This window comes from Misgurnus anguillicaudatus, chromosome 18 (genome assembly GCF_027580225.2).
Source record: "Misgurnus anguillicaudatus chromosome 18, ASM2758022v2, whole genome shotgun sequence".
NCBI classification, from domain to species: domain Eukaryota; kingdom Metazoa; phylum Chordata; class Actinopteri; order Cypriniformes; family Cobitidae; genus Misgurnus; species Misgurnus anguillicaudatus.
This window is the reverse complement of record NC_073354.2, coordinates 9083439-9101256: the sequence shown is the minus strand read 5'-3', so window position 1 is coordinate 9101256 and position 17818 is coordinate 9083439. Positions and strand designations below refer to the sequence as shown.

General features: G+C 37.2%; 1 protein-coding gene across 2 annotated transcripts in view; it reads left to right on the top strand.

Moving 5' to 3' along the window:
* The window catches only part of med23 (mediator complex subunit 23), a 51584-nt gene that overhangs the window by 10963 nt on the left and 22803 nt on the right, over positions 1-17818 (top strand). For both annotated transcript variants that reach the window (XM_073855818.1, XM_073855819.1), the window contains 6 exons: positions 3429-3572; positions 9548-9693; positions 9796-10041; positions 15600-15742; positions 15822-15996; positions 16140-16303. In XM_073855818.1, coding sequence (XP_073711919.1) covers positions 3429-3572; positions 9548-9693; positions 9796-10041; positions 15600-15742; positions 15822-15996; positions 16140-16303 — 1018 coding nt within the window. The remainder of the gene's footprint in view (positions 1-3428; positions 3573-9547; positions 9694-9795; positions 10042-15599; positions 15743-15821; positions 15997-16139; positions 16304-17818) is intronic.

Below are 17818 nucleotides of genomic sequence, written 5' to 3'. Positions count from 1 at the left end.
TGTAGTTTTAATCTGGTCTGCTGTTATTTGTAAAGTATGCTGTAGAGAGACTATCACATGATAACAGTATAAAGTAACATAGGTTGTGTCTTAATCCGCTCCCTAGCTCTGAGGTCGTAAATCAGTATATATCGTGTATGCAGGTTCGGACACTGGTAAGGACTCTAGCTCACTTCAAATTGGGACACTGTTCACTTATTTTCCTGTAACGTGGCTGCTTAGACGCATTGTGATAATTCAGAGCTGTTATTCATAAACAACCGGCAAAACCAACATTTCTTAATTTTTAAACAAGTGTTAAAGTATATTGTGAAAACGCTTTCATTATTCTCTTACATATGTGTGCTTAATATAGAGGAATATTATATTAAAATATTAAGTAGATTGAGGTCCTTTCATGTCTAGCAATGTGCGTTAATATTAAAACTTAAGCAAACATTTGTCTTTATAAACGCATTTAATGAAGTTTATTGAGTTGGCTCATCATACAGAAGATGAGCGACAGATTGCCATAGCTTTCAATTCCCAGTCCATGTGTGCATTCACACGCAATGACATACAGTATGGGACCTGTGCTGCAAAGACTCAGAATGACTCACAAATGAGTTATTTATATTTTGACATTCTCTATAAAAAACACAGCTACACCTTTTGAGAAAAATCGAGTTGAAGACTTTTTTAAAGCTCACGTAACACACGCTGTTTCTGCATTTCTGATGTTAATCTGGAGTACCTATAGAGTAGTATGACATCCTTTATATCTCCGAAGAGTCTTTAGATTAATCAGATTTATAAAAGAAAGATTAGCTTTACCGAATCTTTCCGATAACGTACGAAAAATGAAGAAGGAGGAGTTACACCGCGGGAGGAGCGAGTACGAGTCATGCAGCACTATACAACAGTGTTTAACTTATGATTCGCTACATGTTCGTGTCATTTATATAATATGCACGCGACTATTTCCAACATAAGACAGAAGTCTTACTTACCGCGTGCAACTCGTCATGACCCGGTTGGGAAAATCCAGCGCATCAAACACACACGCAAAACTCCGGATAATAAACTATATCCATTGTTTCCATAAGGCTGACTTTCTTCTCCTTACATCCAAAAACACACTTCATCTTTCGTGCCATTGTTGAGTTTTGAAATTAAACAAAGCTGTGTGGCGTGATAAGCTGTTTGCAAGCTCTAGTGTCTCCCGCTGATTGACGGGTGGGCGGAGTTTTCCTGGGGAAGTGCCCATATAAAGAAGTGATAAGTATCGGAAACCCCTGAAATTTCAGTTGGACCTGTAATCGAAAAAAAACTTTCCGAAACTTGTACGAAACCTGGCAAAGTGCATTCGGCACAGAAATACTCTGTAACACATCCAACTGCTTTTTTGACACTTCGCCTACGTTTAGCATGAGGAAACAACTCTATAACTGTGTTAATAAGTCAGAATGCTTAAAAAACCATTGAACCACCCCTATAAGGTTGAAAAACAAAATCACAGCTTAACTTAAAATCACTGGTGAAACCAATTTTACACACACAAAGTCAAAAAACATACTATAGGAAAAATATATGTTCAACTTTTTTCTTTCTTTTACTGTTTGGTTGACATTGAGACAGACAGACAGACTTTTTAAAGATGTAAATAAACTTTGTTGTCCCCAAAGTGCATATGTGAAGTTTTAGCTCAAAGTACCATATAAATAATTTATCATAGCATGTTAAAATTGCTATTTTGGGTGTGTCCTTTTAAATGCAAATTAGTTTATCTCTGCACTAAATGGCAGTCTTATGGTTGGATAGTGCAGATTAATTGGTGGTATTATCCCCACCATCACAAGGGGAGCCAAATTTCAATGATCTATTTTTTCACATGCTTGCAGAGAATGGTTTATTAAAACTAAGTTACTGGGTTGATCTTATTGACTTTTTCTAGGTTGATTCAAGCACTGGGGACCCAATATAAAGGATCTAATATAATCTTCATCAGATATTTTCTTCCAAACAGTTAATTGAACATTCACTAAAGACATAACAGATTATATTTGCGTGAATTCTTCTCAAAACAGATATTTTTAAAACTGTCATTCTTTGTTTATCTGTATATATCTGAGTCGAGCACTCGCGCATCTGTGTGGAAGTTTCAGATCTGTCAGTCAGTGCGAGGAAGTTTGTTTTCATGTCTTATCTCCCTTAATAACTCTTTTAACATCATGTCCTGCACTTTACTTTATAATTCCTGCATGTTTTATAAGATCAAGCATTTAGGACGATTCATCTCTCAAAAAACGTACAAAGAGATTTGAGATCGCTAGACGAGAGCTTAACCTCCTAAAACCTGGTGTGTCCACATACGTAGACAGGGGCGCCGTTAGGGGGGGTTCAGAGTATGCCAGGCATATGGGCCCATAAGTCCGCTAGGGGGCCCCACCGTCATCACTTTTCTGTTTTTTTTTTATTGTACACGTTTAATTATTACCACTGTAGTAAAATGTAAAGTAAATTAATATAAAACTACTGTGAATGACTTGAATTGAGACACTTTTAAAAAAACAGCGTGCAATCATGACCTAGATGCAATTACATATTTGGCGGTTCTGGTGGTTTTTAATTTGATTGTGCTGATATGGATATGGGTGAGTAGACAACATTTTTGTTTGGGATCAGTTTGGTAGGTTTGCTATGCAAAGTTACCACAAATAGTCGACAGCCCTAAAGTTTGGCATTTCAAGGTAAGATCTCACCTGCCACTAAAAGCGTTCATGCTGATCCGTAAACTGTATGTTTCATGAAAAATGAAAAATATTTGTGTTAATACAAAAGGACAGCAAGAGCTTTATTTAAGGAAATATTAGCATAGCGACTGCTGACAACTATTGCATTTCTAAGACGGACAATAACTTAATAGGCGGATCACATATTTTGTTGTTTGCACCATAATACTTAATTCTGTGTGACTGGAACCTGTTACACTGCTTCATGTTCAAAGAAAAATATTTGGTTATTATATTTATTGGTTCTTCCTAACCCCAAAATAGCTGAAAGAAATCTGTAAAAAAAGAAAAACCAGAGCTCGGGTCTTAGGAGGTTAATGTACTTAACCTCAATTTCAATCAAAATTGACAGTTATGCTTTCTTTTGGCTGTAGCTTAAATTAGATGGTGCTCATTTAGACAAATTTTGCCAGCACAGGTCACATTTGATTGTAGAAGACTTAAAATATCACTTGAAGATTTAATGGAGCCATTTGGGACAGGGACACACACACACACACACGCAGGCACGCATACGCACGCACACACACACACACACACACACACACATACACACACACAGAGACACATGAATTACATTGTACTCATCCTGTCTAGTCACCCTAGTCAGAAAGTGTCGCCTGTATTTAATTAAATACGTATTTTGTATCCGATCAGCTGGCCGGTCGAGGGTTAATAAAGGGACGTGATCATCTGATGTGGGTCCTCCTTCAGTTTATCTCGGGAAGTATTCAGAAGAACGCTCTGGCTGACTTCCTCCCCGTCATGAAACTGTTTGACCTGCTTTACCCCGAGAAAGAGGTGAGTAAACACACTGCTGAAATTGGTTTTGTCATTTACGCACTAACCTGTGAGAGTATCTGCTGTGCTCCATTAATTCATGATACATGCCGTGACTGTTGGATAAGATCACCTAATTAAAGTGTCATTTAGCTCTGTCAGAAGGTTACATATCTATTATACAGTTAAATAGCAGATGTTTTCATCTGCACTAGAGTTATAATAGATGCTGACCTGCTATAGCTCAGGTCTTTGAACTGTAGGTTTCATACCAGACCATGCATAGGCTACGTTTACATTTATGCGTTTTCATTATAAAACTACAGTTACGCCTGACATCCACAGTACTCTGGAGTTTTCGACCCTCGTTAATGGAGACTTTAAGACGAACCTAACTGGACACTTTATAAACTCTCTTATCCACCTTTTTTTTAATAAATGTGAGCGCCGCAATCTTTGAGCTTTCCTGTTTATGACTTCCGGTGAGCCACTAAAGCTAATGGTAGTCTATTGCGAAGGACACAAGTGTGCTGTTTTGACTGGCTGTTTAATGTTTATTATAAAAACCAGGAAGACCGACATAATTTGTAGAGTTAGGGGTTGCCATAATAGCTGATACACACGCAGTAAATCCCTACAAAACATTTGTTTTAACCGTAATCCATGCACAAGAACTGAATGTGTATTTGGCGCACATGCACTCATGATCTGTATTTACAAATACATCCAGTAAAACCTTTCATAGAAACTGCCAGGAAACAATAAATACAATAATTGTTTAAAAACAACTAAAATTATGCTGATAAAAATATGCTGCTACTATATATTATTACAAAAATGTGATTACAGTACAGAATATATACGACATAATCTGCTTATTTAATGTTTATAATAGTTTGTAATGTGTTTGTGTACTTTTGTTATGTTTTGACCTGATAAGGATCACTGTGCCGTACACGGCACACCCCCTCCCTTGCACGTGAGTCATTGTAACTTTGAAGCATTAAATCTTCAAAATATACAGTCATGCGGCACATCATCTTTTGAAAGCTTAGACTTTCGGGATTCCATTAAGCACACACACAAAGCATCATATGATTTATAGCAGTCATAAAACTGTTATCTAGTTGTTAGTTACCTGAACCGGACGGCGCCGATTTAGGATACTTACCTTCAAAATCTTCCCTTTATCTGCTTCGGTGTAATTGTCCAAAACAAATTGTTCATAAATCCCCAAAAGTCCAAGGAAATTGAATATCCAAGCCTTTTATTCCAAAACCATTTGTTCATCTCACAATATTGACGTTTCTGACCGAATTACGATATAAATACAATACAATACAATTACATCACTAACGGACATTCGTTCGAATCTCACTTTTCATTCACGACTTATAATGAATATGTTTGGATGTCACGTTTATTGTGCAACGTCTGAGGAACAAATACAACCCCTTGTGGAATTTTAGCCGTTCCATGAGAGGCTACATGAACAAGCAAATAATTTAAAAGTAAGCAAATAATTTTAGAAGCTCATGTCTTCACCTAGTGCGTAAGAGGCGATGTAATAATATTTTCATAAAACGAAAACAATACTCAATACATGTAGTGGTTTAATATGTTTATTATGGTTTGTTCAAATAGCTTACAGTGTGTTGAATAAGGAAGATGCCGTTGACTGTGTCGGTCCGCGTGAAGCTCGAATTGTCGCCATAAAAACTCCATTAAAAATTGCTGTTTAAACCAAAGGGACAGTTGTGACATTTTAAACCAGCCCCTGAAAAGTTAAAAACACAAAGTCTAACGTTCCCATTGTAAAGATACTGGTATGTCTCTGTGCTTTTATATTTGCGCATTGAAGACCCATCAGAAGATCAACATCACAAAATGATTGAATATATGAAGAGTTTGGTTCCAAAACGCAATAAATCCATTTTGACAAATTTCGGTAAAAACGTGTTTTCTATACCAAGAAAGTGACAAGATGAAAACCACTATTTTCTGTTACAAACTTTCACATAGCATTTTTAGGTTATAAAAACATAAAAAATTCAAATCCATAACTTGATTTTCAAAGATTTATTATAAAAACTAATTATTTTTTCCACAAAATGCAATAAATCCATGACAGTTTTTGTTTCAAAAGGCTATAAATCTATTGAATCAATGTATAAATGTGCATTCATCTTTGCCATGTTATATTCATTTAGTTGAACAGTTGTACACACTGATTAAAAAAATAAACATTAATGTCATTAATCAAAACACTTACTTTGTCATTTATCAGTGTCATTGTAGCGGTTATAATTGACGTCGTTGTTTAGCATTTTTCTCTTCGATCAGCTGTAAAATGTTTTGGTCCTGCTCGATTTTCGTTGACTTTGAATAAAATAATGTAAAGTTTTTCATAGGATCCTCTGGGGTCAATGTTTTAGCATGAGAAGCTTGATGCTGTCGGGAGAACAAGCAACCGAGTGCCTCTCGCGTAAATTATTCGATGTTGATGGCTTACGTTTCTTTCCCGTCACAGAAAACCATCACAGGTTTATCAATGCTATTAAAGTATTATTTTGTTTTGTTTGTTGATCACGAAGTACAAAGTAGATGAGGAAAACTAGGACTCCGTGTACTGAGCGCGCCGCCATTGTTTGTTTACATTGCGTGACTGGTGGGCTGTAATTTCTGGAATGGATTTATTGCGTTCTGTAAAAAAGGAGGAGTGGCGTTTATCGCATTTTGGGAAAAAGGGAGAAAATATGACAGAATAACATGGCGGATATTGGATTTTGCGTGAAATTAATTATTTACTTTTAAATACTGACCTGATATAGTACTGATTTAGGCAGTAACTCATTTTTTCAAAAATGGCGTTTATCGCGTTTTGGAACCAAACTCTTCATATATTCATATATCAAGCAACTTCATAATTTCATCCTCACACTGGTTCAAACATGGCAGCTGTAGTAAATATTAACAGTTTAAATCCTGTTTTATGTGTGCTCCCACTACACTGTTTTCTACCGGCTGGCTATTAAACCTGAAGTCTCGCACAAAGAAGGAAAATATGTCACATCACTTACTTCCGCGTTCAGGAAAAAGGTGGATTGGGTCATCTGGATCATTGTATAACCTTCCCTGATTTGTAAACCTCAGTCGTGAATTCACAGGAACCAACAAAGCTCCTAAACGATAATGTAAAAATGTTACTGTTAGAAGCTTTTTTGTGAGAAAAGCTGTTGTTGGCTTGGCTCAAAGCGTAAGTGAATAAAAAAAGAAAGAAAAAACCACCAGCTGCAGCAGAGCGGAGATAAAAGCCAAACGTCTGCGGTCTGATTCAGCCATTAGTCCAGAGGATCTGTGAATGGCAGATGTGCTAAAACTGTCCATCAAGCTTGTAGTTTAAGTAAAGATGTAAGAAGTGCAGAAGGGCTATTAACCGCTCACTCACAGGAGACTCTCAGCTTTTCATCATGTTTCTCTCTGAATGTATTGATCATGGTGTAAAGACCTTTGGGTCATTTTAAATCTTGCGGTTATTTACCAGACCATCCTTATAAAGCCTCAGCATACATCAGGCATATGTTCTGATACATTCGCTGTCTTATAACAACAAACTTTGATCGGTGTGAATGGCTCTGTGTTACTCTGTCAATGTTTAAATTTACTGTACAGGTGTGAGTCTAGAAATTTCCTGTACACACACACAATGACCAGTGGAAATCTCTTATTCACACATACTTCACACTCTAAAAACAAACGGTGCTATATAGTAGAGGTCTTCACGGGTCCACTTAGATCCGAAAACCCGAGGTCCGACCCGAGACCCGATCGGGTTCGGGTCTAAAAGTTTCACATGTGCCTCGGACATGGGTCGGGTACAAAAATAGCGGCATCGGGTCTCGGGTAATTAAAAAATGAATGTGTTTTTTCTGAACGGACCCGAGAAGACCCGAACTCTCTCGTCTGTGTGCGTCAATGTCCTTTTCAAACCTCTCATCTGTTTGCCAAGAGCGCTTGCGACATTGTGTGGTTGTCGGAAGGTTCATTTTCGTCGAGACAAGCATGTCAGTCAATTATAAATGTACATTTTAGCGGTTACGTTGGTGTCGTCGTCAGATAACAAAGTAAAACGAATGGAGCAGCTCGCCAAATTGGTGCAAGGCCACCGGAGTTTCTTTCTGTCTGACTGCTGCGCGTGGGTCTGCAGAATGCACACACATCATTGCCATTGCACGTCAAATTCACTAGTTCGGGGCGGACTCGGGTCTAATTTTCTCGGGTTTGTCTCGGGTCGGGTCTTTCTTTAAAAAAATTTTATTTATGCACGTCGGGTCGGGTATGAAGTGATTCGGGTCATTTCGGGTCGGGTACATTTCTTGGGATCCGAGAAGACCTCTACTATATAGCACCAAAAGTGGTTCTTTGCTCGTAATCATAGAAGAACCATTTTTAGTGCCATATAGCACCTGTGAAGCACCCGTGTAGAACCATGGTTGCCGTGATTTCACCAAGTAAGATGTGATCCTGGATCAACATTATTTGTTGATCCTGGATCAACGTTTTAATCAAAGATACCCCAACCTACCCTTAACTCTAACCCTAACCATTTTTAAACCCTCAAATTAGTGTGAAATAATAGTTTGAGGGGTATTTTTTAAAAGCCCCTAATTCAATCCTAAACCTAAATCTAACATAAACCCTAATCCTAATCCTGCAATCTTATTGGTTAATGAAAATGTTGATCCGGACCAACAATGGTGTTGATCCAGGATCACATCCTACTTGGTGAAATCACATTCACCGTAGAACCATATAGTGCTATGTAGAACCATATGTGGTGCTATATGGCCCTATTTGGTTCTACACAGGTGCTATACAGGTGCTTCACCGGTGCTATATGGCACTAAAAATGGTTTGTTTTTAGAGTGCACCTGTTACAATAGTGACAGACGTTAATACCAAAATTGAGCTTTTCCTCTCAACAGAAAGTATTATTTTCACATTGGACTAGTGCAGTACAACAACAACATGTGATTCTATCTTTACATTGTGCAAAATACAAACCCAACACTTAGATGCTTGCTGTTTTTTAACCGTATTAAGGAGAGGTGTGACTACCGTATTCTGTTGCTTTATGTGCTTATTATTAGATTTATGTTAATACCATCACTATAGTAATGTATGACTGTATCAGTTTGAGTTATGTGTTTAATTATGCTAGTAATGCCATATGCTAACGTTTATGCTGAAGTTCTACTATTGACGTTACAGTTACGTTTTGCAGGTCCATACTAAAAAAAACCCCCACAAACTTACCACTCAGAAACGTGCATTAACAATCTCCAAACAATTGATTATTCCTTAAAGGGGCACTTCACCCATTTACATTAAGCTGTGTATAGTTAGAAACCCAGTCATGTTTTTGAATGGTCGTGCATCATTCCCTCTGTTTCCCCTGAGACAGGAGAAATATGAATTTCAGTGTTGCACTTCCTTCTTTCAATGATGTAAAAATCATCATTTTGCATCATTGAAAGAAGGAAGTCCTATATCTTTGTAGAGGGGGTGAGACTACAAAAACTCCTTTTCTCGGTCAAATAGGCACCAAATTCAAAATTTATGTTACATTTTGACTACAAATATGATCAATTTTTAATAAAGATTAATGTTTCCACGGGTGAAATGCTTCTTTAAAACCTGAACTGAGCTGCTCTAAGAAACAGCCAATCAGAGCAGAGCTCAACATTATTATTCATGACCCTTCCAAATAAGGTAATAATAGACCATTTCATTCTGGGGATAAATCCTAGGGTTGTAAATGGACATGTAAAACCGTCTATAGATAATTTTTGCATTTAATAAAGTCACAAACTTTCTATGTAAATATTAGAGAACAATTCAACAGATTATTTCAATGCATTCGTTGGCACCTTTAAGTGTTGTAGTGGAGGGCTTCTGTGATGATGATGATTAGACGGATTTGTTTTTTTGTGTAGTGTATTCCTGTCCCAGACATCAACAAGCCTCAGTCCACACATGCCTTCGCAATGACCTGCATCTGGATCCACCTGAACTGCAAAGCTCAGAATGAAACCTCCAAACTGCAGATTCCCATCCCACACTCATTGAAGCTACATCATGAGTAAGACCATCACATTCACCCGCACGGGACTACAACATTCATAGATACAACACTTTAATCTGCTCTCTCTCTCTCTCTCTCTCTCTCTCTCTCTCTGTTCAGGTTTTTGCAGCAGAGTCTGCGCAGTAAGAGTTTGCCTATGACAGATTATAAGATCGCTCTGCTGTGTAACGCATACTCCACTAACCCTGAGTGTTTCACACTGCCCATGGGTGTACTGGTGGAGACCATTTATGGGAACGGCAGTATGCGGATTACTCTACCCGGAACAAACTGCTTGGCGTCTGGGTCTGTTACACCTCTACCCATGAACCTGCTGGATTCACTCACTGTTCATGCTAAGATGAGGTGAGGAGTCAAGCACATTTAACATAATGAAGTCTTTTCTGAAGAACTCTTCTGTTCTCACACAGACACATTATGTTAGATCGTCACAAATCATCTGGTCAGAGGCAGAAATCATGCACATTGGGTCTCATTCACTTTTTTTCTCATGAAAACTTTCCGCCTAATTCACAACATTTGCGTACGCACATTAATTTGCTCTTATACTTGTCCTTATGTTAGTTAATTTGGAGTGTTCTTCATGAGCGGCTGCGTGCACAATGTTGGTAATTTGCATGAAACACGCCCAAACCAGCTCCATATAAAGGCTTTCTGCATATAAAGGCTTTTTCGCATATAAAGGCTTTCCATATAAAGGCTTTTCCACAGTTTGTCATATTTGTCACAGTTTTTATAGAAGCAAAAGAGCTTAAAAAGAAATCCTTGATCATATTTTGTTATCGGTACAGTCCCGTTTTGCTTTGCATTTTTCATTTAAGAGGTTTTGCTGTCGCTGGAAGAAGCCAGTGCTGTGTGTCCACCGGAGTAACATTAAAGTATTGGATGCGTTTCTACAATAAAACAGACAGGAGATCAAGTGATTGACGTTTGGATTTCTCATTACATTTACATAATGTTTACATTAGGCATTAACGCTTTCATATAGAGATTTAAAAAGTGAGGAAGAAAAGTATAAGTAGGCTATAATAATGTATAATATAATGTATATAATAATAATATAGATCATGTATAATAATATATAATACAGAAAATATTATACTATAAAATATAATTATGTAAATTTTATATATCAACATTATTATACACATCATAATTATATCCTAGTAATTGATTATAGCGTAAGTGATTATTGTGTACGAGTGGTTTTAGGTTTTCTTGATTTTTTGCATACATTTAGAAGCAATTATGATACGCACGTTTTTGTTGAGTCCTTACATCTGTACGCACATCTTAAACGTGTGTTCATGTTTTCTGTGGGGGAAAAGCAATATAGTTGACACAATTTACTTATTTCTATTTCGCTGTTTTCACTGTCCTAAAAACGGTCTGATGTCTTCTTTGTTCTATGAAGTCCCTCATTCAGAAATACATAACGGGTTCTGATTGTGTAGTTTGTTTAGTGTGTTGTGATTCGACAGCAACTTAGTTTAGCAGAGCTGTTTGAGGTTAGCTAGTGACTGAAGTATTCCTGTGGGCGGAGTTTAGTCAACAAACTGTTTTAGTGATGTCATTAATGCAGGAAGTAGAGGGCTGTAGTCCAAACCGGCCGTTTGCTGTAGGCTTTGAAAGGGGACTTCTGTTAATGAAAATATATCGCCTGGCATTGAATTTTACAGCTATTATTTATGCTCTAACAACAGGAACATTACACACGAACTAAAGTTTGAAAAATGGGATCAGGAAAAACAGGATCTTTTAAAGGACAAGTTCGGTATTTTACACTTAAAGCCCTGTTTTCAGATTGTTTATGATGAAATAGAACAGTTTTGACTGAAATTTCGACATATGCGGCTGCCCCGAGAATTTTTGGGTGTTTGTGTTTCAGCTCCTACCTTTACAATGGGTTTAATGGTGCACTGGAATAATCCTTCCTAAAATGCATTAAACTTTTGTTTACAAAAACGTGAAACTCACCGAGTGGTCAGGGGTGTTCTCTGATATGCTCACACAAAAATCGCTGCAAAATACGCATTCCAACAGGTTTTATCGTAGTTTTTGCCAACTCCATTGACTTGTATTAGTTGTGCTGTGAGATACGGTATTACTCCGCGCCGGGAACTTTGTTTCTATTCTTGCAATTGGCAATGGCGGATTATCGCCATCAACTGGGCTGGAGTGTCTATTATTCAAGCTCTAAGCGGAAGAATGTACGGGTGTGGGGCGTTTGGAAAAATAGGTCCACAAGTTAACAACGAATGCTAAAACAGCTGTTGGAAAGCATCTTTTAACGCGATTTTTGTGTGAGCATATCATTAAACACCCCTGACCACTCGGGTGAGTTTCACGTCTTTGTAAACGAAAGTTCAATGCACTCCAGAAAGGACCGTTCCAGTGCACCACCAAACCCATTGTAGAGGTAGGAACCGAAACACAAACACCCAAAAAGTCTCGGGGCAGCCGCAAATGTCGAAACTTCAGTCAAAACCGTTTTATTTCATCATAAACAATCTGAAAACAGGGCTTTAAGTGTAAAATACCGAACTTGTCCTTTAAAGAACTAGATTTGTGCGTGTTGTCATAATAATGAACCCACCACATTGCCTTATTGCTATGCCCAAATATTTCATTATACATTCACATTACATTTATGCTTTTGGCTGATGCTTTTATCCAAAGTGACTCACAGTCCTTTACAAGCTAAATGTTTTTATCAGTATGTGGGTGTTCACTGGATTTGAAACATCACCTTTTACACTGCTAATGCAATGCTCTACGACTGAGCTATACAAAAAAAAGTGTGATTTTACTAGAAAATATTACCAAACAAGTCACCGTTTTTATATCTGAAGTCTCTATATACACCCTATGCAAACTGCCATGCTAGTAAAAACCCATTGAAATTGCGTTCCAAAATTATTATGCACATGCCATTTTTGTTTATTTTTCCAGTACAGTCAAGTACAAGTTTACAAATTTTATTTTACCCTCAACAGTTATAAGACGGTGTGGATGTTGTTATATTTATAGGAACAGTATGTAAGAAATTTATATCAATTAATCATAAAATGTCCCTGATATGTCACTAGACATTAAGAAATAATTTTCATTTCAAATACTTTAATCACTGACAACAGTTGTCTGGCCAGGATATTGTCGTTTAAAAAGTGGAGTTGCAGCCCTCAACTGATGTTTATGTTGTCATTTTGGGTATTGGCCACCAGTTGTGTGATTGCAGTACCAGTTTTAGCCACTAGTTTTGTTATTGCAATACCAGTTTTGGCCACAATCCTACATACTGTTCCTGTAAATGAAATAATAATGTCAAAAGATACTTTGAAAAATACGCAAAATATTCTGTTCCAAGTTATTAAGTTTGAAAAAAGGTCGTTCTAAAGACAAAAAAAGTGTGCATTTACTTAAAAAAGCAAATTATATTTGGTGGATCTAAACAGAATTTATTGAACTATTATAAGATTTGAGTGATTCACAGTATAGAAAGATTTGACTATATAAAGGCTTTTTAAAATCTTTTTTTTAAGGAAAATATTAGGAAAAGGCAGCAATAAATAGCCACAGTTAAGAAGCAAACATGTATTTAAACCTTCTGGTGTCTCTGGAATCCCAAGAACCCCTCAATACAGGATCCTTCAGTGCATAAAGCTGTATTTCTACCCATCCACCAAACCAAAACTTGCAAAAATTAAACATTTGCTGTGAGCTCAGAATACAAGACAACTATTTTCACACGGTTTTATTCATGGAAATGCCATAATACACTGAATAATGTAGATGAATGCCATTCTGGATTGTTAGTGAATAGCCACTATGTTCAAACAAGACTGTAACATTAGGGAGAGGTGCCAGAGTAATGAATTGGGCTGAAATATTGGGAAGTAAGATGGGAGGTCTCTTTAGGGTCCCGAGGGTGTCAAAAGGACATCTAGAAAATATGTACAGTTCCTAAAAGATGGTTTCTCACAATGGGATATAAAAGGAATCATGTCTTCTGAAATAAATTAACTTTTATGCAGGATAAAACACCATCCCATGCTGCAAAAAGCAGCACTGACTGTTTTAATTCATATGGGCATAAAATAAGAAAGAAATCAAGGTGTGACCACCATCATCCTCTGATCTTAGTCCCTTAGATCTTAGTTAAGTGAAATAAAAACAAAACCTATAGACGGTTTCATCGGACGCACGTGATACACGTCTGGATTCGAACTTTACTTCCAGTTTCGTTTTTTTAATGGTCTGACTAGTTGCTAAACTGATCCCGTGAACAAATGCCTCGTCGAAAATAACAAATGTTTTGGTTTCCTATAATCTATGTGTTGTTTTTGTGCTTGTAATATAAATAAACTACGTTTAAAGTACTTTGTTGTTATTAATTATTAGCGGAGTTTACCGGAAGTTACGCGCGGACCGCGACAGTCGCTTGATTGTGTTGTTACTGCTGAAACCGTCTATACTTGTATACGTACAAGTTTAATGAATGGGAGAGTTAAAGTCATGTCAAAGATATGCTCATATATTATTATGTAACTTGTGTAAATATATTATTTATTTTACAGTCCATGCAGCACATTTTACAGATATTTGTTTTTGGATCATTATAATCCAGTATATTATTATTAATTTGGTTAAACAGCTTATTGTTTGGAACAGCATATTTTGCAAAGTATTAAAATATCTTTTGACATTTTAATTTTCTTTTAAAGGTGCAGTGTGTAATTTTTAGAAGGATCTCTTGACAGAAATGCAAAATAATATACAAAACTATATTATCAGGGATATATAAAGACCTTTCATAATGAACTTTTATGTGTTTATTACCTTAGAACAAGACCTTTTTATCCACATACACGGAGGGTCCCCCTACACGGAAGTCGCCATTTTGTGACGCCATGTTTCTACAGAAGCCCTTAACGGACAAACTTTTTTTACTAAGTTGTCTCCGATGATAACATGTTTGTCCGGTGATGGCTACTGTAGCTTCTCTGTGTGTTTCAAAAGTGAGGGTTGAGAAGTGGACTGAGCCGTTGGTTACAATTCACAACATCACCACTAGATGCTGCTAAAATTTACACACTGCACCTTTAAATAGAATAACATCCACACTGTCATATAACTGTTGAGGGTTAAATAAAATTTGTAAACTTACTGACTGTATTGGAAAAAAAATGATATGTGCATAATCATTTGGATCGCGGTGTATAGCACGGTATATACTGTATATGTAATGAACTGTTAACCCTTCACAGCATTTAAATAACAAATATATTCCTCTAGCTGAGGTTATATGTGGGTTTGTACACGAGAAGAGGTTGTTTTGTCTCTAGCAGTGATTTGGATCTGAAGTCTGGCAATAGTGCTGCTCAACACAGAGACAGAGAGTTCTGGTGAATTCATTACGAGGTGATACAAAGTGTTTTTATCATTCGATCATACTGCAGTAAAACTCTCCTGACACTTTATCAAGCAGCTGTTCTCACTCTCAGGTTTATATGCAATAGTTAAAACCAGAACAAGATTGTTAGGAGGAGACACTTTCATACAAAGTGACTTACAAAGATTAGGAAACAATAAAGGGGTTTGTCATAGGGATGCAATAATACAAATTGTGCTAATACCACGTTTTTACTATTCTGAAACAATTTCTGTTGAGAGAGAAAGAAAGAGTTAATGTTTTATTTGTAATAAAAGACTGTCTTCTTTAACAATCTAGTAGTCATGCTGTCATGAGTAAAAGAGAGTACTGATACAGATAATACTGACAGCTGGAAGGACTCTGTTAGTTACAGTATGTGCGGTTCTGCTTTGTTGAGTTTGGCCATTTTATTTCGTACATTTTCCTCATTCGTGTATTTTCTCCATTGATCTTCTGTTCTTCCTGTCAGCCTGATCCACAGCATCGCCACTCGTGTGATTAAACTGGCCCATGCCAAATCTAGTCAGGCTTTGGCCCCTGCCCTGGTGGAGACCTACAGCAGACTACTGGTTTACATGGAGATTGAATCCCTGGGCATCAAGGGTTTCATAAGTAAGTTGCTGTCTCTGTCTCAAGTGTTAATAAGGATATGATTTAAAGAGCCACGATTAAACTCTTGACTGGGTTTCAGGTCAGCTCTTGCCGAATGTGTTCAAGTCTCATGCGTGGGGAATCCTGCACACGCTGCTGGAGATGTTCAGTTACCGCATGCATCACATTCAGCCTCATTACCGCGTGCAGCTTCTCTCGCATCTTCACTCGCTCGCTGCAGTTCCACAGACCAATCAGAATCAGCTGCACCTCTGGTTAGACTCCACCCACACACCCATTCACACACGTTATAAAATTGTTTGTCTTAATCCTTTGTAATAATAATAATAATAATATGCTTATCTTTGTTATTTACATTTTTTTTTTTAAATATAAGTGTGTCATGTGTTTGGTACAGTGTTGAGAGTACAGCTCTGAGGTTGATCACAGCTTTGGGGAGTTCTGAAGTTCAGCCACAGTTCACACGCTTCCTGAGTGATCCTAAAACGGTCCTGTCTGCAGAGTCAGAGGAGCTGAATCGAGCTCTCATCCTGACACTCGCTCGAGCCACACACGTTACAGGTGTTACACACACACACGCGCACACACGCGCACACTCACACACACACACACGCACGCACGCACGCACGCACGCACGCACGCACGCACGCACGCACGCACACGCAAGCACACACACACACACACACACACACACACACACACACACACACTTCACATTTACACATTACAAACGACAACTTACAGTACATTCGGCTGTTTCCTGGGGATCGAACCCATGACATGATGTGTTACAAACAACACAATCAACACTGTTAGTTTAGGGGCAACACACTAAATGCATTGTCCCAGAATCCACACATCTCTCTGTAATTATTGGAATAACACATTTTGTGATACTTTTAACACATCTTGTGTTTTATTTTAACACATAAGTGTTTTATGCTAGTTTTAGTCCGGCGCACTTATCGTTTTCACGTTCAGTGCCACGTTGATTAAATAGCAAATGCATTTGCGCCCATGAGCTTGCTGGTCTGAAAACGACGTGTTCAGACGCATTGTTGGCACGTTGCTATTTTGAGGCAGTGAAAAAAGACTATTAAAACCTGGTCTAAAGTCGCAATATTGTTTTTGATATTTAATAAGCGTGTTAGTAATATTTGCCTATAAACGGGAAGACAATGCACATGGATGCGCAGTAGCACACAAACGTTTTTAAATATACAATAAAATTTTACTTGTATGACTTCCGAACATTTACCGTTGATAAGATTTTAATATGAAATTGTTGTTAACTGAACGTTTAACGTTAACTGATAAGATTTTAATATGAAATTGTTGTTAACTGAACATTAATTTCATAACTGATAAGAGTTTATTATTAAATTGTTGATAATGAACATTATCCATTTACCGATAAGAATTTAATATTAAATTGTTGTTAACCGAACATTATCTGTTGACATTATCCGAGTTTAATATTAAATTGTTGTTAACCGAACATTATCTGTTGACATTATCCGAGTTTAATATTAAATTGTTGTTAATTGAACATTAATCGTTTACTGATAAGTTTGAGTTTAATTTTAAATTGTTGTGATAATTTGAACGTGCAACAGCAGGATTCATGCATTATCAAATTGGCACACAACATTACATTATTATTATTATTATTATTATATATTTTCTTTGTCCACTTTTTGCCTTTATTTAAAGGCACACCGTGGAACTTTTTGGCCACTAGGGGGTGCTAGACATGTATTTTTCGCGTCTAGCGCCCCTGGAGGCCACAAGCGCAGCACTGTCGCAAAGGAAAAGAAGACAACTCTTTAGGTTTTTGATTCAAGAAGTTCGATGAAATATATAATCACCTTCAGGAGAATGAATATTAACAAATAAAAGAAGATAGAAGTCAAAGTCCAATTGTAACGGTGGTCGCTTGGTTAACGTTTATATAAAAAAATTGCCTTAAAGAGAAATCGAACCCGGGTTGCTGTGACAGGACATATATGCAAGCAATATAACATTACTTACTAGTTCAAAACCATGACGGCCAAGTCAGCATCGGTCAGGAACCCC